Raw genomic sequence first — 21,862 nt, 5'->3', positions numbered from 1 at the left:
ACAAAGTGTGGATAGAAAAGTTGTTAGTGGGTGGGAAAAGACTGTTGAGAAATGTAAAAACAGATTAAAAGCTTTTAAGAAATAAAAAAATTCATATTGAACCAACATTGAGGAGATAGTTTGGCCTGTCACATTAGTAGAGGTAAGGACTTTTTCCAGCTTGTTAAGCATAGAAAACAAGTACTCTTAAGACCTGGTCAGACCACAAGTTGGTATTAAAAAAGAGTTTGACCTAGAAATTATACTGCAAGTAGTTTATCTTAAGGAAATAATAATAGCTTTATGCAGAGAATTAATTGCATGAATTTTAATGATGATATAATTTTTTGTTCTTCATTTTTGTGATACTAGGGATTGAAGCCTGGGCTACATCCTCAGTCCTTTAAATTTTTTTTTTTTTTTTTTTTTTTGTGGTACTGGGGATGGAACCCAGGGGCCTTTACCTCCGAGCTACACTCCCAGACCTATTTTATATTTTATTTGGAAACAAGGTCTCTTAAAGCCAGCTGAGGCTGGCTTTGAACCTGTGCAATCCTCCTGTCTCAGCCTCCCAAGCGCAGGGATTACAAGTGTGCGCCACCATGCCCGGCTCTCAGCCCTTTAATTTTGAGAGAGTTTGCTAAGTTGCCCAGTATGGTCTTGAACTTGTGATCCTACTGCCTCGGCCTCCCAAGTGGCTAGGTTATAGACATGTTCCACCATGCCCAGCTAATAGCACTTTTTTTTTTTTTTTTGCAAATTATTCTAGCTGTAGGGGGATATTTAAATTATGATTTACTCCAGGGATTAAATATTTTATTCATTCATTTCATAGTTTTTGATGATATATACTGACATGAAAAGATTTGGGTAATATCTGATGTGAGAACATAGGGCAGAATAGTAATGGTTCTCTGAATAGTGCAGTTATTAGTATATGAGATTATTTTTATTTTTTCTTTTCTCTTTTCTGTTTTCTTCCCCTCCTTTGAACATACACTGCTTTTCAAATAAAGACACCTATTTCAAATTTTAAAAAGCAATTAGAAATTATCTCATTTTTATTTTGGTGTACCTGAAGTTCAACTATTTTTACTATATACCCATTTTCACATAGTCATGGAAGCTTAATGGTTATGTGTGCATTTAATTTTGTCTCCAAGAAAGTGTTAAGTCATTCTAGAGATTATTCCTTTTTTAGTAGTGGGGATTTAAAAAAAAACAGAAATGGAAATATTTATTTATTTACTGCAAAAAAATTTTTTTTTGCAGTACTGGAGAGGGAACCCAGGGGCATTCTACCTCCAAGCTACACCCTCAGCCCTATTTTTTATTCTTTTTTTTTTTTGAAACAGGGTCTCACTGAGTTGCAAAGGGCCTCACTAGGTAGCTGATGCTGTCCACGAACTGTGATCCTCCAGTCTCAGCCTCCCAAATGCTGGGATTACAAGCGTGTGCCACCACGCCTGGCTCTGATTTTATTTTTTATTTTGAAACAGGGTCATACTAAGTTGCTGAGACTGGCCTTGAGCTTGCAATCCTCCTGTCTCAGTCTCTCAAGTATTGGGATTGTAGGTGTACACCACCATGCCCAGCTGAAAAATAATATATTTTTTTATAGTGACTATCCCTATAGCAGATAAATGAGGTCCAGTTTTTATTATTTTAAGTAGCTTACATAGATAATAATAACTTGTAAGTTTCTGGGCATGGTAGAGTCTATAATTTCAGTACTTGGGAGCCTGATACTAGGAGGATCACAGGTTTGCGGCCAGCCCCAGCACCTTAGAAAGACTTTCAGCAATTTAGCTGAAAAAATAAAAAGAGCTGGGGGTGTAAGCTCAGAGGAACAACCCCAGTACCACAAAAACAAAATCAAAAGAAGAAATTGCTAGTCATGAGAAAGAAGGAATGAATGGTTAATATGTTTATTTTTATAGTATGTAACCAGGTATGGTGACATATGCTTGTTATCCCAGTACTTGGGAGGCTAAGACAGGAGAATTACATGTTCAGGACCATCCTCTGCAAGTAGTGAGACCCTCATCAACCTAGTGATACCCTGTTTAAGAAATAAAATAGGACTGAGAGTATAGCTCAGAGGTAGAATGCCCCTGGGTTTAATCCCCAGTAACAAAAAAATAAAAAGTAAATTAAAAAATATGTAAAGTAATATTATAAGTAAAGTATTATTTAGGCAAAAGTGGCTTTGGCACTTTGCCCTGCATGATGGCAGGAGCACATTGGTGTTGCTGAGTTTTACGGCATGGTAAGTCTCTCTTGCTGTCCTTTCCTGTACTGGTCCAGGAAGCTGATATCCAAACAGCTTATGGCCCACATTTGGATTTCTCATTTCTAGTAATGAAAATGCTAAATGCATCTCTGTATGATTGCTACAGTCACAGATGTGTTCTTGTTTAAAACTTTGCCTCCCTTGTTTACAGGGAATAGGCACTCTACTGATTCTGTACATTCTTAGGAGTAATTGTAAGATGAAGTAATACCAGATGCATCCTTCAGTTATTTGCTATATAATCATAGACATTTTCTTTGTTTAGAAATTTGCTTTACATGGTACTATTGGAAGAAGTAATATATAGAATTACGTATCTTTTTTGGGGGGGGGGGTTCGAGATGAAACCCAGGGGCATTCGACTTCTGAGCTACAAACTCTGCCCTATTAGCTGGGCGTGGTGGCGCACGCTTGTAATCCCCGCGCTTGGGAGGCAGAGAGGAGGATTGCGCAGGTTCGAAGCCAGCCGCGTGCTGGCTTAGGAGACCCTGTTTCCAAATAAAAATGTAAAAATAGGTCTGGGAGTGTAGCCCGGAGGTAGAAGGGCTTCCAGAAACCCCAGTACCACCAAAAACAAACAAACAAACAAAACAAACAAAAAAATCTGCCCTATATTTTATTCTTTATTTTGAAACAGGGTCTCACTAAATTGCAGAGTGCCTCTAAGTAGCTGAGGCTGTCCGTGAACTGCGATCCTCCGTCTCAACCTCCCCAATGCTGGGATTAAAAGTGTGCGCCACCACGCCCGGCTAGAATTACATATCTTTTTGACATAAAAAATGTACTGAATGCCTCCCTTCCTCCCTCCCTCCCTCCCCTCTCCTCCCCTCCCCTCCCCTCTCCCTCCCTCCCTCCCTCCCTCCCTCCCTTCCTTCCTTCCTTCCTTCCTTTGCAGTGCTGGGGATTGAACAGAGGGGTATTCTACCTCCAAGCTATACCCCAGCTCTATTTTTTATTCTTTATTTTGAAATAGGGTCTCAGCTGGGTGTGGTGGCACATGCTTGTAATCCCAGCATTTGGGAGTCTGAGACAGGAGGATCTGGGTTTGTTGCCAGCCTCAGCTACTTAGTGAAGCCCTTTGCAACTCAGTGAGACCCTGTTTCAAAATAAAAAATAAAAAAATAGGGCTGGGGGTGTAGCTCAGAGGTAGAATACCCCTGGGTTCCAGCCCCAGACCCGAAAAAGAAAGAAAGAAAGAAAGAAAGAAAGAAAGAAAGAAAGAAAGAAAGAAAGAAAGAAAGAAGTGGGGTCTTACTAAGTTGCAGAGGGCTACACCAAGTAGCTGAGGCTGGCCACAGACTTATCCTCTTGTCTCAGCCTCCCAAATACTGGAATTACAAGTGTGTGCCACCATGTTCCTGGCTTTCTTTTAACTTTCTTATTGCATGCATTTTAACAAATCTGCAGGATTTGACTGATTAAATGTTCTTAGATGGGAACTCTGAGTTTTTTAGGAGCCCTAAAAGCCCTTTTCACTGACTAAGCTTCATTGAATTATATATAAGAAGACAACTGAAATTAGAATGTTCATTTTGCTGCTACCAGGAAAAAGTCTTCTTGCCACCTATAATTGTAGACAGTTACATTCCATCACCCCTTCCCACTTTTCTAAACAGGTGGTATAATTTCTTTATTTGTTGAATATTCAATTTAAAACATGGCCAAACATAAATATATTTTATGGATATAATAAAATTAATATATGCATAGTTTTTTTAATTTTTTATTTAAAATTTTTTTTGCAGTACTGAGGTTTGAACCCAGGGGCATTTTACCCCTGAGATACACCCCCCCAGCCCTATTTTTTATTCTTTATTTTGGAACAGGGTCTCACTAAGTTGTCGAAGGCCTCATTAAGTAGCTAAGGATGGCTGCCAACCAGCAATTCTCCTCTCAGCCTCCAAGTCCTGGGATTACAAGTATGTGCCACCATGCCCAGCTTATTTTTTAAATACATGAAAAGATCAAATTTGTGTTTTTTCCATTAATTCCTGACCTTTGTATACAACAGATAAAATCTTGTATTTTTCTCTTACAAACCTTTTATCTATAAATATAAAGAAATATTAGCACAATGATGTCTGCATTTTTCTCTTGTGGACTAGAGAGTTTGAAGACAGTGTCTCAGTATGACTTATTTTGGGAATGTTATCTGCTGTAAATTAGATAAAAGTGAAATGAAGGAAAATGTTAATATTTCATGAATTTGTTTTCCTTTTTCATAAATGCTCTTTTGAAAACTCTGGTTGTAGCTGTTATATATTTTACCTTTTTTAGGTCCTAAGAAATTGTTTGAACTTATGACATTGTTTAAAAATATTTTAGATAAATGAGATCCTAGTAGAATATTGGTAAAAGACTTAGGGAGTGGTGTGGGGAGGGGAAAAGGGAGACTTGATGAAGGAAACAGTTCAAATAATGACATATACACATAGGAAGTTATTGACACCAGTTTCTATAATCTGTATGGGGCTGAGGAGGGAGTGGGATGGGATCTGGAGGGAAGCATATCAAGTGCTGTGTGTCTATGTTTTTATCACTCTGAACCTCATTATGATGTATATACCATATCAGTACCCCCCCCACACACACACACAGATAAAATATTTGAATTTTTTTAGCTCTACTCCTGGAATTCCAAGTGACTTTATACAAATAATCTGTTTATTTATATTTTCCTATGAAAAGGGTGCTTCTCAATTTATCAAAGGGTTTGTTTGAATGATGCATATACCATATCAGTCTTAAAAAACTCTCATTATTCTTAAGAACACAGTTATTTAGCTCCCAGTATATGAAACCACTTCATTATTGGGCTTTGGAGAATTCCATTACTCATTAATTCACCTTCTTATTGGGAATGAAATGAAATGCTTTTTTTTTTTTTTTTTTTTTTTGGTACTGAGGATGGAAACTCTGAAAAACACAATCCCATGTAGCATTTGGTACAGATAACTCCCCTAATAGTTGAAGAAGTCATGAACTGACCAGGAGAATGGAATCCAAATATCTGAGTTTATTTTCTTCTCTGAGATCCATGGAAAGGAATTCAGAGAAGGTATATAACCTGGAATCTGCATAAACGCATCTTGAAGACTGACTGTATTTGGGTGTTTGAAGTTCCTTTCTGTGGAAAGGGGGTTCTGCAGATTGAACCCAGGGTCTTGTGTATACAAAACACATACCCTTCTTCCAAGATACACCCTCAGCCACTTCTAGTAATATGCCTTCAGTTTCCTTAATAGAGAAATTTCTCAGCTTTCGAGGTACTGAGAACTTTTTTCTTTACTTAGCAATCTGACTTTCTTTATGTCTACCCTTATGTACTCCATAGGTACCCATTTCCAACCTTCACTCTTGTATAATCTTTAGTAATTACTCCTTCAGTAGATACTGGCTTATCTCTTGTGGCAGCCTACATGTTTCCATCACTCATCATTCAGCTTCTAAGAGTATTCTCCACAGGCTCTTGAGATCTGTCTAGTGCACATAAGTAGTTTGTTCTTTTTATTGCTGAGTAGTACTCTATTTTGTAGATAGGTCACAGTTTATTTGTTGAGGGACATCTTGGTTGTCTCTAATTTTTTTTTGTGTGTGTGTGTGTTAACAGGGATTGAATTTAGGGACATTCTGCCTCCAAGCTACACCACCAACCCTATTTTAATTTTTTATTTTTGGAACAGAGTCTCACTAAGTTGTGGAGGGCCTTGCAAAGTTGCCAAGGCTACTCATGAACCTGTGATCTTCCTATCTCAGCCTCCCAAGTACTAGGATTATAAGTGTTTGCCACCATAATCTAGCCTGTTTCTAGTTTTTGGCTATTATAAAGCTTTATGAACACATATTTATAGGTTTTGGAGTGAACATAGTTTTTTTCCTAGGGTAGATACCGAGGAGTAGATTGCTTGGTATTTTGGTAAGTATATATTTATGTTTTAAGAATCTGCCCAACTGGTTTCTATTTTCCAGAGTGGCTGCATAATTTTGAATTGTAATCTTTTTTTAAGGATTCTGCATTCTACGCACACTGGAATTCTGTTTGTGTGTCCATTCTAATAGATGTGTATAATACCTAATTTAGTCTTTATTTGCCTTTCTCAAATGGCTACTGATGTTGGACATCTTTTCATGTGCTTTACTTGGCTAACCATGTGTCGTCTTTTATGAAGTATTTTCTCCCAGTTTGTGGCTTGTCTTTTTTCTCTCTTAAATTTGTCCTTTTAAATTATTTTTATTATTCTGGTTTAACTGAGGGCCTCATACACTCTCAGCAAGAGCTCTATCACTGAACTACACCCCCAGGTTCCCCCAGCTATAAATAATAAATTTTGCTTTGAGATAAGGTCTCCAAAAGGTTAGTATACACCATACCTGGCTTAAATATGCCTTCTAAGAACAAAAGTTTAAATTTGGATAAATCAGGTATATAAATATTTTTTCTCTTATGGACTGTGCTTTTGGTGTTATATATGAAATTTTTTGTGTAACCCCAGATTATAAAAATTTTTTAAAAGATTTATAGTTTTCAAAGTTTTATATTTAGCCATATGACCCATTTGTAAAGGTATAGAAGATTCTTTGTGTTTGTTTTGCCTGCAGATAATCAATTTTTTCAACACTATTGACTCTTTTCTCTCCAGTTTATTGCTCTTGCATTTATACTTTAAAAAATTTTTTTTTAATTTATTTTTTTTATTGGTGAACTGTATTCATACATTATAATGGGATAAAAAAAACTTTGTAGACATACATGCACACATCGCCCAATTAGCCCCTACCCGATCCCCACCCTGTTCCCTCCCCATCCCTCCTTCCCATGCTTGGCTTAGTGGTTGACATCTAGTATTATAGCAATTTATCCAAAATTAACAATGATAATCTCACATAACAGTTTCATTTGTCTGATACCAAGCTTTTGATGACTTAAAGATAACATTTCAATATTTCTTTTTGCTTTCTTTCTTACCTGAGAATATTTTTTTTCTTTTTTCTTTTTGGTGAAACTATCATACATTTATTTTTCAGAAAAATCTATCCTAATGTGGAATATGGATTCTAGATACCCAAAACGATCTCGAAAAATAACAAAGCTAGAAGATGTATATTTTCTGATTTTAAACCATATAAAGCTACAATAATTGAAACAGTGTAGTACTGTTCTAAAGGCAGATATATAAACCATTGGAGTTAAATAAAAGCCTAGAGATAAATTCTTCCCTATATTGTCAAGTTGTTTTTGACAAGGTTTCCACAAACATTTGGTGGAGGAAATAATAATCTTTTAACTAAATATTGTTAAAAATAATAATTACATGAAAAAGAATAAAATTGGACCCTTACCTAACACCATATACAAATATTAACTCAAAATAGATAAAAGACCTAAATATAAATCTTAAGACTATAAACTTTTAGAAGAAAATCTGGGTCATCAAACCTCACAACATTGAAATTGGCAGTGATTTCTTGGATATGATTTCAATGGCATAGGCAACAGAAGGGTAAACAAACTCCCTAAAAATTAAAAAAATAATGTATATCCAAAGACAATGTAAACCGAGTTAAAAGTTACTGGTAGAATGGGATAAAATATTTCCAAATGCTATATCTGAAGGTATATTAATATTCCAACTAGAAATCCTAAAAATTAGCAACAATAAAAGCAAACAATACAATTTAGAGATATGTAAAAGACTAACATAAATAGTGAATCTCCACAGATAACCAATCTTAGTTGTCTGTTGGATGGAAAATCTTATTTCTCTGGTTCTGGTGTGTGTTACCTATTTCTTCTTTGTAGTTAATCTCTTTGAGTATTTTCTCTAGCGCTGGTTTTGAAGACATAAATTCCTTCAGGTTCTGTTTGTCATGGAAGCTTCTTATTTCCCCATCTAATTTGATAGAAAGTTTTGCAGGGTAGGAAATTTTGGCTGGAAGTTGTTTTCTTTCAGAGTTTGGAATATGTTACTCCAAGCCCTTCTGGCTCTCATGACTTGTTTTGGGAAGTCTGGAGTGATTCTAATTGGTTTGCCTCTGAATGTCACTTGGCCCTTTGTTTTTGTTGCCTTTAAGATTCTCTGCTTGGCTTCCACATTGGTCATTTTGACAATTATGTGGCGTGGGGATCCTCTTCTCCGATCCTGTCTAAAGGGGGTTCTATAAGTTTCCTGGACCTGTGTATCAACCTTTTGCTCTATGTTTGGAATATTTTCTGCTATTACTTCCTTGAAGAGATTGTTGATCCCTTTGGTTTCACCTTCTTTTCCCTCCTCTATTCCAATTATTCTTAGGTTAGCTCTCTTAAGATGGGCCCATATTTCTTCAATGTCAGATTCCTGCTGTCAGATTTTTTTTTTCTAATTTAGAAACTATGCGTTCATTTTTGGATTGAGCATCTTCTAAGAGCGAGATTCTATTCTCCATGTGGTCTAATAGGTTGTTTGTACTTTGAATTGAGGACTTTACTTCATTAATTGCATCCTTTATCTCTTTTTGGCTCTCTCTGAATTCTTTTCAAAACACCTCTATTATTTCTACACTTATTTTTCTGATTTGATCTTCTAGAAATCTCTGAATTTCTGTTTTATCGGGTTCTGATGTTGTGGGGTTGTGGGCATTCATTGCTCCATTGTTATTCTTCTTTCCCATGATTTCGGAAGTTTGTGCCTTCTCTGGGTTCTTCCCTTGGGTCACTAAGACTTCACTTAAGGTGCTCTGGATCTCGAGTCAGTAGTATCTCAGTCCTCACTACTCCTTTACTAGGTTTTATGGCAGAGTCTCAGACCCAGGGAGTCAATCGAGGCTGCTTTAGACCATGGAGGGTACCAGGTTGGGCGTTCTCCTATGGTGTGATATCTCTGCCACCGCCACTCCCGTACTGGGTCAAGTCCCTGGGAGTGCTGTCCTGGGATTTCTTCTCTAGGGGCCGCAATTTGACTCACTGTTGTTGAGTGCGCCGATGGAGCTGTAGTGGACTCTGAATTCGCTGCTGCTGCTGCCGGTGGCAATATGGCGCTACTGCCACGCCCTCGGCCGTGAGGCTGGTGTATTTCTTCTCTGGTTTTGCTCTTCGCTCTGAGTCCCTCCATGGTGTGCTGAGCCCAGTTACTGGGAGCTTTAGATGCTCCCTGCGCTGAGAATTCTGTCGAATTCCTCCCAGCTGATCCGCAGCGGCTCACCTTGGCTCGCTGTCCACTGCTCCTCTCTGGAGCCTGGTGGGCTGTTGAGTACGTTGGCCTGGTGCCGTCTGGTGAGTTCGCCGCTGCCGCCGGCAGTAAGGCGCTGCTGCCATGTCCTCGGGTATGAGGCTGGCGTATCTCCTCTGTGGCTCTGAGCTCCATTCTGAGTCCCCCTCCTCTTTGGGGCCTGGTGCTGCAAGGAAAGATGGCACCTGCCGCTCCGCGCCGCGGCTCCAGCCGCAGCACTGAGATCTGGTTTCTTTCTGTGTCTCATTTTTCCAGCCCTCTTTTTCTCTGTCCCTTGTAATTAAATTTTTTGTTTCTCTGCTGATGGTGTTTTCTGACTATGAAAGGCGCTGATTTTGTAGTAATAGAGATTGGTTGTTAGCGGGGCTCGTAAGCCCCGCTTTTCTCTGTCACCATCTTCCCGGAAGTCTCACATTTATACTTTTGTAAAAAAAAAAAAAGGCTGTGTTTGTGTGAGTCTATTTCTGGACTCTATTCTTGCTCCATTTATATATGTGTCTAACCTTCTATTAGTGCCACACCAGAACTGAATACTGTATCTGTATATTGGGTGGTAAAGGAATACTCATCAAATTGCTTAAAGTTGAATGGTTAAAATAAAATAAATTATAGCATTGTTTTTCTCAAAAAAAAACCCCACAAGAATGTTACTCTTTCAACTTTAATTTTTATTATTTTTCAAAATTGATTTTGACTGTTCTAGTTCCCTTGATTTTTCCACATAGATTTTAAAAATGAATATGTTTGTGTCTACAGAAAAAATATGACTGGAATTTTGATAAGAATTGTGTTAAACATATGTATCAATTTGGGGAGAATTAACATCTTTACCTTAAGTTTTCTAAGCCACGAAGATGGTATATCTTTATTTTTATTTAAGTCTTTGATTTTTAATCAGTTTTTTGGCTTTCAGTATACACATACTATTCATATTTTATTAGTTTTATACTTAAATATTTTGACATTTTGAACTATTATAAGTGGCATTTTGTTTTTAATTTTGGTTTTCAGTTGTTCATTGATAGTATATAGAAATAGGATTTATTTGTGTGTGTGTGTTGACTCTGAGATCTTGCTGCATGCACTTGTTCCAGGATTTGGGGTGTGTGTGTGTGTTGACTCTGAGATCTTGCTGCATGCACTTGTTCCAGGATTTGGGGTAGGTTCCTTAGGCCTGTCTACATTTACTTTCTTGGTTTTAGTTGTACTTACTAGCTGGCCTTTTCATTGTCCTGGGTGAGGTCCTTCTCTTCATGACTTTAATTTAGAGTGCTCTGGGAATCAGTACCTGGATCCTCTTCTTTCCTTTAACTCTACTTGCTCCCGTGGTAATCTAATCTGGTTTCATGGTTGTAATGCTACCCCTTGTGCCAAATTTATGTCTTCAGCCTAGACTTTTACCCCGAACTGGAAACTTTACATTCATTGCCTACTTGACATCTTTACTAGTAGGTGCTGAAGCTAGCTATGTCCAAGATTGAGATGTTGGACCTATCCCTTGCTGCATATTCAGGCTCTAGTCTTTCCCATCTTGGGTAATACAACTTTAAATTTCTTGTTGCTCAAGTAGAAAATCTGGGGTCATTGTTGACTGCTCTTTCTTACACTCATATCCAATCAGTCCATCAGCAAGTCCTGTTGAGTTTTTCAAATTAAATCCAGAATTTGATCACTTTAAGACCTGTGCCAAGCCTTCCCCACTCCCAACTAGTACAGAGTTGTTCAATTTTAACTTGTACTTGGTTTGTTGTTGAGCTGAATTGACTGAGTGCTTTTTTAAAATTAATGATGAGCTACTCAGGCATTGAGATGTAACTTTTTCCAGTTGAGTTGGAAAATTTTATTTATTTATTTATTTATTTATTTATTTATTTATTTATTTATTTATTTATTTTGGGTACCAGGGATGGAACCAAGGGGCATTCTACCTCCCAGATGCACCCTCAACCCTAATTTTTTTTTTTTTTGTGTGTGTGTGGGTCTGGGGATGGAACCCAGAGGCATTTGACTTCTGAGCTACACCCCCTGCCCTATTTTTTATTCTTTTTTTTGGGGGGGGTGGTACTGGGGTTCCTGGAAGCCCTTCTACCTCCAGGCTACACTCCCAGAGCTATTTTTACATATTTTATTTGGAAACAGGGTCTCCTAAGCCAGCGCGCGTGTGGCTGGCTTCGAACCTGCATGATCCTCCTGTCTCTGCCTCCCAAGTATGGGAATTACAAGCGTGCGCCACCACGCCCAGCCTATTTTTTATTCTTTATTTTGAAACTGGGGTCCACTGAGTTGCAGAGGACCTCACTAAGTAGCTGAGGCTGTCCGTGAACCACGATCTTCAGGTCTCAGCCTCCCGAATGCTGGGATTACAAGCATGTGCCACCACGCAGCTCCTAATTTTTATTACTTATTTTGAAACAGTGTCTCACTTAGTTGCAAAGGGCCTCACTAAGTAGCTGAGGCTGTCTGTGAACTGTGATCCCGAAATGCTGGGATTACAAGTGTATGCCACCACACTTGGTGAGTTGTAAGATTTTATAATGAAGTATCCCTTAGTGTTCACAAAATAATTAAGTTTCTTGAATTCAAAGACTTCTTTTCTAAATGGATTTTCTTAGCCTTTTGGTCTGTATACTAAACTGAGTTTAAATGTACTTTACATTAAATGGCTTCAAAGATCTTTTTTTTTTTTTTTTAAATATTTTGGTCCCAGTAATTGGGAGATGGAAACTGGGGGAGTGCAGGTTCATGGCCAGTCTCAGCTACTTAGTGAGGCCCTTCACAACTTAGTGAGACCTTGTCTCAAAATAAAGACTAAAACATAGGGTTGAGGGTGTTGCTTGGAGGTAGAATGCCCTTGGGTTCCATCCAATACTGTAAAAAAAAAAAAAAAAAAAAAAGAGGGGGAGTCTAGCTTACATTAGTTATAATTTGCACTGTAGGTCTGAAAACGGCTATTTTTCAGTTTTTTTTTATGGTATTGGGATTGAACCCAGAGGCATTTTACCTCTGAGCTACACCCCATCCCTTTTTATAATTTTTTGTTTTTGAAACAGGGTCTTGCTAGATTACTCAGGATGTCCCTAAATTCCGGATGCTAGTCTTGAACTTGTGATCCTCCTGTCTCAGCCTCTCAGATACTGGGATTACAGGCTTATGTCATCATGCCCTGCTTAATTTTTAAATACCTCCCTTGGTAAAGAGTAGTATTAATGTATTAAGTCCCAAGTTTTTGACTTTTTAAACCTAATAATTATCTTAACATTTCAGTAGCCAGATATGGTGGTACACACCTATAATCCTAATACTTAGGGGGCTGAGACAGGAGGATCACAGGTTTGAGGACAGCCTCAACCTAGCGAGACTCCGAGCAACCTAGTGAGACCCTGTTTGAAGACAAAAAAATAAAAAAGGTCTGGGGTGGAGCTTGGAGGCAGACTGCCCCCAAGTTCAACCCATAGTACCACAAAGCAAATAAATATAAATAAGGTTACCATAACTGGTGTATTTGTTGCTCACTTAAGTTTTTATAGCTGTTCCAAATCTGGGACGATGAGACAGAACGGGTTAATAAAGTACTCTCCAGATAAGCACGCATGTCACCTGGGAGGACTCATCTGAGAGGACGGCGCAGGAGGGGTGGCTGTTCAGGATTGTCTCCAGGCAAGGAAGTACACCCATGCTTTAAGTAATAAAGGAATGCAGCAGACCTGGTGGTCTTGCACTTGTGTGGTGCTCCTGACCTTTGTTCTCATCTCTTGGTTCTTCAGTAATGATTGTTTCTGACTCATTCTGATTCCTGACCAGGAATGTTCTCCCTGTGTGCTCTGGCAGGCTTCAATTCATTCATGAACTGAGCAGAGTAACTGGACAGGTTCTCAGGCAGTCACCACAGTTTCTTTGTGTTAAATAAAAACATACAGAAAAATAAGGCACTAGCATGTTCATTTTACTGTCTTACTCTGCACGATTACATTTTAGTTCTTACATCTTTTGACAACCTGTACTTTTCTATTCCTCCTCTTTCTCCTCCTCCTTGAACCCAGGGACTCACATATGCTAGGCAAGTACTGTACCACTGAGCTATACTACTGTCAACTCCCACCTACTTCTCCTCTTCCTCCTCTTTGTCATATTATTATTATTATTATTATTATTATTATTAATTATTATTATTAGATGCTGGGGCATGAGCTCAAGGCCTTGTGCATAAGCATGCTCTCTACCAGTGAGCTATACCTCCAGCCCCAACTTATATTTTCAAAATTGATTTTTTTTATTTGGAATTAGTAAATAAATAAATGATCTAATAGAGAAGGTAGACTAAATATACACATACATTACATGTCTGTTTAGTCAGGGGTATGGCCAGGTGACAGATATAACAATTCTTCAGTGTAGCCTGCACCTCTGGTTTCTTGAGGCTTCTTCTAACCTCCATCCATATCCTTTCCTTCTCGTTCAGGGATTAAGAGGAAAATGTGATTGCTGAAATATCTCATGAATGGACATCGTCCTCCCTGCCATTGTGGTCTTTTCATCTTCCATACTATTGAGGTGGTTCCTGACCTTGCAACAAATCTCAAGGCCCCCGACATTAGTATGTCAGGATTTCTCAGACAGCTGCTGTTAGCCCTCAGGCAATGTGTCCCTTAATGATGTGTTACTCTGGGCTTGCATGTCACTCTCTCCTGGGACCCTGATGTTTTCTATCCATACAATGGAATACTCTTAAGTAAAATAGAACAGAATAGCAATCCATGCTACAGTATAGATGAAAATTATTTTATAGAGGCCTTGGGTAGCTTTCACTAATACTAGAATAGTTCCTTTCACATGTAAGAGTTTTTAACTGTAGGCACTCAGTTTTGCTGGACAACGGCCATCAATCTTTCCAACTACAATAATTTGTTGGTATTTCTGTTAGGGTTCTAAGATCCTGAGTGTTTGTAGAAGAGGAAGCTAAAGTAGCCGCAGTGTTACCAGGCTCATATGTTGCCTTTTCCTATCTCTGGTAAGGGAAGGGGAAGTGTTTTTGTGATGGTTTGTGGAAGCAGTGAGTTAACATACAATATATTCTCTTTTGAACCATTATGAATATTCATTGGACAAAGTAGAGAGCTGTATTTATTTGTAAGTGAGTATCAGTTTGCCATGTAGAGAAACTGAGTCTTAACTGGGCAAACTGACTGTGTGGGTATAGAAAAAAAACAGAATGTAGGAATGTAAAATAGTGCAGCCTCACTGGAAAACAGTTTGGCAGTTTCTATAACAAAATAATTTACCATATTAAAGCATTAATTTACTGTATGACCCAGTAATTCCACTTGTAGATATCTACCCCTTAAAAGTGAAGTAGTATTAGTCATAACAGCCCCAAACTGGATACAACCCAAATGTCCATTAACTGGTGAATGGATAAACCAAATATGCTATATATGTGCAATAGAACATTGTAGCAATACAGTGTAGCATGGGTGAACCTCAAGAATATTATATTAAATAGTAATCTCTACAGAAAATGCCATGTTGTATGATTCTATTTATTGAAATGTCCAAAGAAGGCAAATCTATGTAGAGACAGAAAGCAGATGAGTGAGAGTAGGAACTCAATGCAAATGAGTTCAAGGGAATCCTTAGGGTAATTAAAATGTTCTAAACTATATAGACTATTATGTTTTAATAATGGACTATTATTTAGTTTTGTTCCCCGTCTATCCTGAAATATTCCCAGAAACTATTGGTCCTTAATATTAAGAGTAATTTCTTACATGGTTTTGGGGGGTGGATCTTATTATGGATATACACATATTAATAACCTTATTCAATACTTTTGGGCCTATTAATAAGATTTTTTCTTATAATAAAGACACAAAGCCTAATGAATTTTGGACACTAATCCTATGAATTTAATTTCTATTCTAGATGTCTTATTTCAAATGAAATAAATTTTTAATGAAAAGCATAGCCAGTTAAACATTATGCTATGCAGATAATAAGTTCCTATTATTTTGTAGTTTTTATATATAATGTGAATTATTGTAGCAATGGTTTTTTATAAATACAAAATAAATCTTCCCATTTGATTAAAGTATAGTTATTGGTTGAAAACTAAATGTTTAGTTACCGTATAGCAACTATATTAGTTGCTTCCTACCCTATAAAATATAGCTATATAAATATATGGCTCTGTATATTTACCACCATAATGTGTGCTGATAAATGCAAAAGGCCCTGTAAATATTTTCAGTGTGTGTTCCAGCCGTAGTATTGGTATGTGTATTAAAGGCTTAAACTTCTTACCCCTTCCCTCTGAATGTGAGCAATTTAGTGAGTCAGAGGAGGCTCCAACTTCAGGTATGAGAGGTATGTAGTATAAGAGTCAGTTAGAAAATTCAGCTGGAGTTTATTTTATTTTATTTTATTTTTCCCAGTACTGGGGATTGAACCTAGGGACATTCTACCTCAGTTATAACCCCAGCCATTGTTATTTTGAAATAGACTCTTGCTAAGTACCGCCCACTGGCCTTGGACTTGAGATCCTCCCGTCTCAGCCTTCCAAGTACTAGGATTACAGGTGTGTGCCACTGTGCCTGGCTAAACTTTTTTTTTCTTCCTGTCACGTGTCTTAGTCAGCATTCTCGCTGCTGTATACCAGTAAACACGACTGGACAACTTAGAGGAAGGGAGATGTATTTGTTGACAGTTTTGTGGAGATCTTGGAGTTCATTCCATGGAAGGACAGGTGTGGAGCTGGAGCTCCAGCCAGGGTGGCAGGAAGCAGAGAGAGAGAGGGGGAGAGAACAAGGGCTTTGCCCTCACATTAGGATACTGGCAGCAAGAGAGAGAGCAAATAGGCAAGGGGACTTGGAGACACAAGCACGGTCCCTACGCCCCCGCCCCCCCCACGCCCCCTTGGCCCACCTTCTCCAGCCACCACACACTACCGTCCCAGGTCTCCACACACAGTGATGAGATTATAACTCTCATGATTTAACTATATCAACCCTGAATATTAATAAATCAGTTCCGTAGGGGATATTCTATATCTAGCTGTAACAACATTTTCTAGAAGTATGGCTTTGGAAATTTTGTAACATCTTAAAGATTTTTAAAGAGTTAAAAGATACTGGCAAAGCGGCTAACAGAAAATAAACTTTGATTGTTATAGTGTCAATGCAAAATAGATAAAAAAGAGCTAACAGTAAAAGAAATATAGTCCTATATTTTTATTTTGCCCTTATATGTTGAAAAATTTGATATCTGTGATAAATACACTCAGAACTGCAGAGGTTTGGTTATCGTTCATTAAGGTCTTTAGCAGAGTTTGTGAAAATTATGGTCATCAAGTCTTGGTGTGTCACGAAAAGGTAATACTTAACCTGAGGTGAACAGGCCTGCTTAGTTATTATATAGTGCTGGGGAGCATGTAACACGTAAGGGGAAAATCTCTCAGACTTGGGTCAGTCTTGAAGTAGACCTCATGGTGAGGGTTTCTAACAAATGGATTCCCTTTACAAAGTAGTACTAGTCTGTCTGCTGCAGTATAATTCAGTAGGCCAGGTAAGGTGAAGTAAAGGAAAACTGGACTCTTGAAGTTCACATTTAGGCAAAACTTAGGCATTTTAGGAGGTGAGTGGAAGGCATGATCTTTACAGAAAACATAATGATGACAAAATGGCGATTGGTTAGGTGGTCTTGTGCTTGATGTAATTGTCCATTGTTTCTTATGGAATTCTGAGTTGAAACTCCTCTTCATAGCACTCTGCTCCAAACCTCTTCTGCCTAGTACAGGAATGAGCGGATAAAGGTTTATTTAGATACTCCGATAGTTTAACCAGCGAGCATGACTTTCCAAATGTGTTCATGATACAGAGATAAAATAGGGAATGTTAAAATATTGTTTTCGTTTTGGAAGTAAAACCGTGACTCATTGGCTTAGAAATAGTGCTGACACCCACAGCTTGAGAAGAGATTTCCCCCAAGTCCAGTGAGTGTGGTTGGGCAGATGCAAAGGGCGGAAGATGCTTTTTGTTAAAGCGGCTCCTGGAGGACTCGGAAGCTTCATTTCCTGTAGAAAACCACCATTATCCCACGCTGTGACCCTTCTAACTTCTGTTGCATGCATCGCTGCGTTTCTTTTTCACATGTGCTCATTTATTTTCATGGCAAATGCATTTTAAAGCAGTTTCTGGGGTCATTGTTGCCATTAATTAGTTTTGATAATTTTTAATGATTTTTCATTTATTCCCTTTTGCTAGCTGGATTGCCTTTTGCAATTCTTACTTCAAGGCATACCCCCTTCCAGCGAGGAATATTCTGTAATGATGAGTCCATCAAGTACCCTTACAAAGAAGACACCATACCTTATGCGTTATTAGGTGGAATAATCATTCCATTCAGTATTATCGTTGTAAGTTAAACCCACTTTTCCAAGTTTATAACTTTTGGGCACTTGGCTTAATTTTATGTTAGTCTGTTAATGATTAAATGCATACTCTCCAAAACTCTGTTTTTATCTTTATTTCAGATTTATTTGACTCAGATAATTTGAGCTATTTTAAGTGAAACCAAAACATTAACAGTGTATACACAGAAGAGCCCTATTAAAATATTTATATATTTTATTAATCCTTTTTGTGTCACTGGTTATTAGAGCTTTAATGTGCTATTGTTTCAGTAATTGTGCAATCCACTGTTGAATGCTACAGTAGTATGTTTCTAGAAGACATTATATAGAGTATTTTATAATTTATTGTATCTGCATATGTATCTGTTTTTAGTAACTGAGTTCCAGAACAGAAAAATTACTAACTTATGTTAAAACTTCATTCAACTTATGTTTAAACAATTGTTAGATAATGTGATAAACTGGAGAGAAAAGCTACAGTTCTGAAACTAGCAGTGAACATGAAAGATTTATTTTATTTTATTTTATTTTATTTTTTTGGTGGTACTGGGGTTCCTGGAAGCCCTTCTACCTCCGGGCTACACTCCCAGACCTATTTTATATTTTTGAAACAGGGTCTCTTAAGCCAGTGCGGCTGGCTTCGAACCTGTGCCATCCTCCTGTCTCCGCCTCCCAAGGGCGGGGATTACAAGTGTGCGCCATCACGCCCTGCTTCTTCTTCTTCTTCTTTTCTTTCTTTCTTTCTTTTTTTTTTTTTTTTTTTTGGTGGTACTGGGGTTCCTGGAAGCCCTTCTACCTCCGGGCTACACTCCCAGACCTATTTTTACATTTTCTTTTTTTAATTTGGAAACAGGGTCTCCTAAGCCAGCGCACGCGGCTGGCTTCGAGCCTGCGCGATCCTCCTGTCTCCGCCTCCCAAGCGCGGGGATTACAAGCGTGCGCCACCACGCCCGGCCTGAAAGAATTTTTACTGATACTAAAGGCAAGCACGACCGAGTCTCTGCATTTCAGCGATTGCAGTTTTCTAGTGCTTCACATGGAAATGCTTAGAGAATGTGGCCCTAGGGAGAAGACTAGATAATTTTTATAATCTTTGTACTCAGAATTCTATGACTTAATTCAACCTTTTTGTTCTCCATAACTTGTAAATCTAGAAACATGATTTAACTAAAAGTAGAAAATATCCAAGAGAAAGGTCGACTGACAGTAATTTTGTCTTGTCTGATTTTGAAAAATTTTCTCAATTTAGAAATATAATGTCTTAAGAATGATCACAGCATTTTATTAGCGATACAGATTAGTTAACTCATACTTTCTGGTGCACAGCTAATAAAAGAACACCTCTAGTGTATAATATTTGTTCCATAAGACAGCTTCTGGAAGGTGAGGAGGGGCCCTTATTCAATGTCTTGATGTCCTTACTTTCTGGCACCGAGCCTGGCATGTTCTAGGTGCTTACGTGAAACTTTGTGTTTGTATAGATGAAACTATGGAGTACCATTGATGACTCTCCTGGAATATGGTGAATTTTTGGCCAGATCTTTACACTTTGGTTTTAGAATTGAAATAGAAAGTCAGCTGAGTGTGGGTGGCCTGTAACCTCAGCGGGTGGGAGGCTGAGACAGGAGGATCACAGGTTTGAGGCCAGCAGTGCACAATAATTTAGTGGAGACCCTATTTCAAAAATAAAAATAAAATAGGGCTGAGGGTGTAGCACAGAGGTAGGGCACCCTTGGGTTCAATCCCTAATACCACAAAAAAGGAAGAAATTAGGTTAAAGTTAAGCCTATAATTGTTCCTTTCAGAAGGGAGTTGGTCTTTGTTTTGAGACAGGGTCTTACTCTGTCAGTCAGGCTGGTCATGAATGAACACAGGGGCTCAAGCAGTCTTCCTGCCTCAGCTTCCCAAGTTGGGGGGGGGCTAACCTGGTTGATTTTCTTTTTCTGTTTTTTTTTCCTTTTTAAGTATACATTATTTCTGAAACATTGTTGAATATTTAAGTATATTTTTTAGTAGGCTTCTTAGTTGCAAATAGTAACCATTCAGATAAGATTTGAGTATCCAATAAATAGTGCTAAGAAATATACTTGTCTTTCAGTTTTATTTGTCTGTTTCATAAGCATCACTACAGAAATGTACCACATAGGGTAGTGCTGAAACAGAAAAGGGGCCTTGGCTGGCTCTGTGTGGACACCCAGCAGGGACCGTGTGCACAGGCCCTGATGAAACAGCCTGAACTCACCACGCAGAACGTTTTCACTATTTCAACATACTACATGAAAAAGTTATCTTTACATTTACTAAAATGACAAGTTAATATGAGCACAGATTTCTTAAAAGAAGATTGTTTAGTATCAACTCTGTCAGCACAGACAAACTCTGCTCAGAGCAGTAGTTTTGCGTACTAATTTAAAATAATTCCAGTTATTCTTTCAGGCAGTTTTTGGTTAAACTTATATAAAGTAAATCTTTTTTTTTTTTTTTTTTGGTACTGGGGATGGAACACAGGGGCATTCTACCTCTGAGCTACACCCCCAGCCCTATAGGGTCTCACTGAGTAGCAGAGGGCCTAAGTAGCTGAGGCTGTCTGAGAACCGCAATCCTCTTGTTTTAGCCTCCCAAATACTGGGATTACAAGTGTGCGCTACCACTCCTCGCTAGTAAATAATTTTTTAAAAAGTAGCCCTGTTTCAGACTTAACACAAGGCGACATGACTTGTAAGTGATCCATAATTATATGACTGATTAGGGAGTCTGTAGAGAATCGACATTAACATAGTTTCTCATATGACAAGGGAGAATCTTATTCAGAGGGAAATGGTCATGATGTCAAATACTACTGAGAAGTTAAAGTAAATGGAAGTTGATAGAAAATCCACTCAGTCTGATGATATACTTTGGTATGTGTGGAATGGGAACTAAACCCAGGGGCATTCTACCTCTGAGCTACAACTCCAGCCCATTTTTTATTTTTTGTTTTGAAACAGGGTCTCCTTAGGTTGCTGAGAGTCTGAGACTGGCCTTGAACCTGTGATTCTCCTGTTTAATCCTCCCAAGAACTGGGATTACAGGTGTGCATCACCACACCCAGCTGATGATACGCTTTTGAGAAAGATTTAGTAGAATAAAGGAACGAAGTCAGGCGCAGCTATTTAGGAGAGAGTGGAAGATAGGGAAACATGTCAGTGATTTTACACTGTTCTTTGGGAAAGGCAGGTCCTGAACTAAAGACATTAACTCTGAGGGACAGTGTAGAGACATACAGTGTTCGTGCAGATAAAAAGATGGTGAGAAACTGCTCTGGGGCAGAGGTTTTTAAAGGTAGAAACACTGATTTAGATAATTATTACTCCCTTCAGTATTATCTTTAGTTTTTTAATGACTTATATCTTTACAGGCCTAAAGTAAATAATACATGAAGAGACTTCTTCGTTCTAGGATTATTTAGGTCACAGTTGGTTTAGGTGTAGACTTCACCAATGGTAAAGAATTGGCATAAATAGTTTAAGGGGCAGAGTAAGGTGTGAGTGAAACAAAAGAATGTATCTGTCTTGTGTAGCTCAAAGGGACAGACACACCTCTACATTTAGTTCAGAAGAGTTGATTTAGATCTTTCGTTCTATTTCTCTCTGTATAAATGAAGTACAGATAACGATGCACGCTAACCTGGTTGGTAGTTGCCTGGTTTAGAGCCCCATCTCAGTGTTAATGTTAAAATTCAGCTTTAATTTAATTTTAATCACACACTGTGGATCAGTGTGTGATGTGCACAGTGTTCTGAATGTTCCTAGCAAATTGATTTTCTGTCATCTCCGGCAAGCACGGGATTCACATGGCTCTACACAGTGCTGATTGCGTAAGACCCAAAAACTTCAGCACCTGTTTCTAGAAAATAGTTGAGTGCTGAAGAACAGCTGAGATGTGGAAGTGTATTATCAGCTGAGATTGATTAATATACTTGGTGGTATGCTTTCAACTACC

The 21,862-nt window shown here is 38.2% G+C and overlaps 1 protein-coding gene across 2 annotated transcripts in view; it reads left to right on the top strand.

Annotated features, from left to right (window-relative positions):
* The window catches only part of PLPP1 (phospholipid phosphatase 1), a gene marked incomplete at both ends in the record, with an annotated part of 89,869 nt that overhangs the window by 38,467 nt on the left and 29,540 nt on the right, over positions 1 to 21,862 (top strand). The window contains one exon of one of the 2 annotated variants that reach the window (XM_080706682.1): positions 17,733 to 17,884. The exons of the other annotated variant lie outside the window; for it this stretch is intronic. Within the exon in view, the coding sequence (XP_080562808.1) occupies positions 17,733 to 17,884 (152 nt within the window). The remainder of the gene's footprint in view (positions 1 to 17,732; positions 17,885 to 21,862) is intronic. 2 annotated transcript variants of the gene reach the window in all.

The sequence above is a fragment of the Muscardinus avellanarius genome (genome assembly GCF_963383645.1).
Source record: "Muscardinus avellanarius genome assembly, chromosome: 1".
Lineage (NCBI taxonomy): Eukaryota > Metazoa > Chordata > Mammalia > Rodentia > Gliridae > Muscardinus > Muscardinus avellanarius.
The sequence above is the reverse complement of the archived record's forward strand: the minus strand, read 5'-3'. Positions and strand labels throughout refer to the sequence as shown.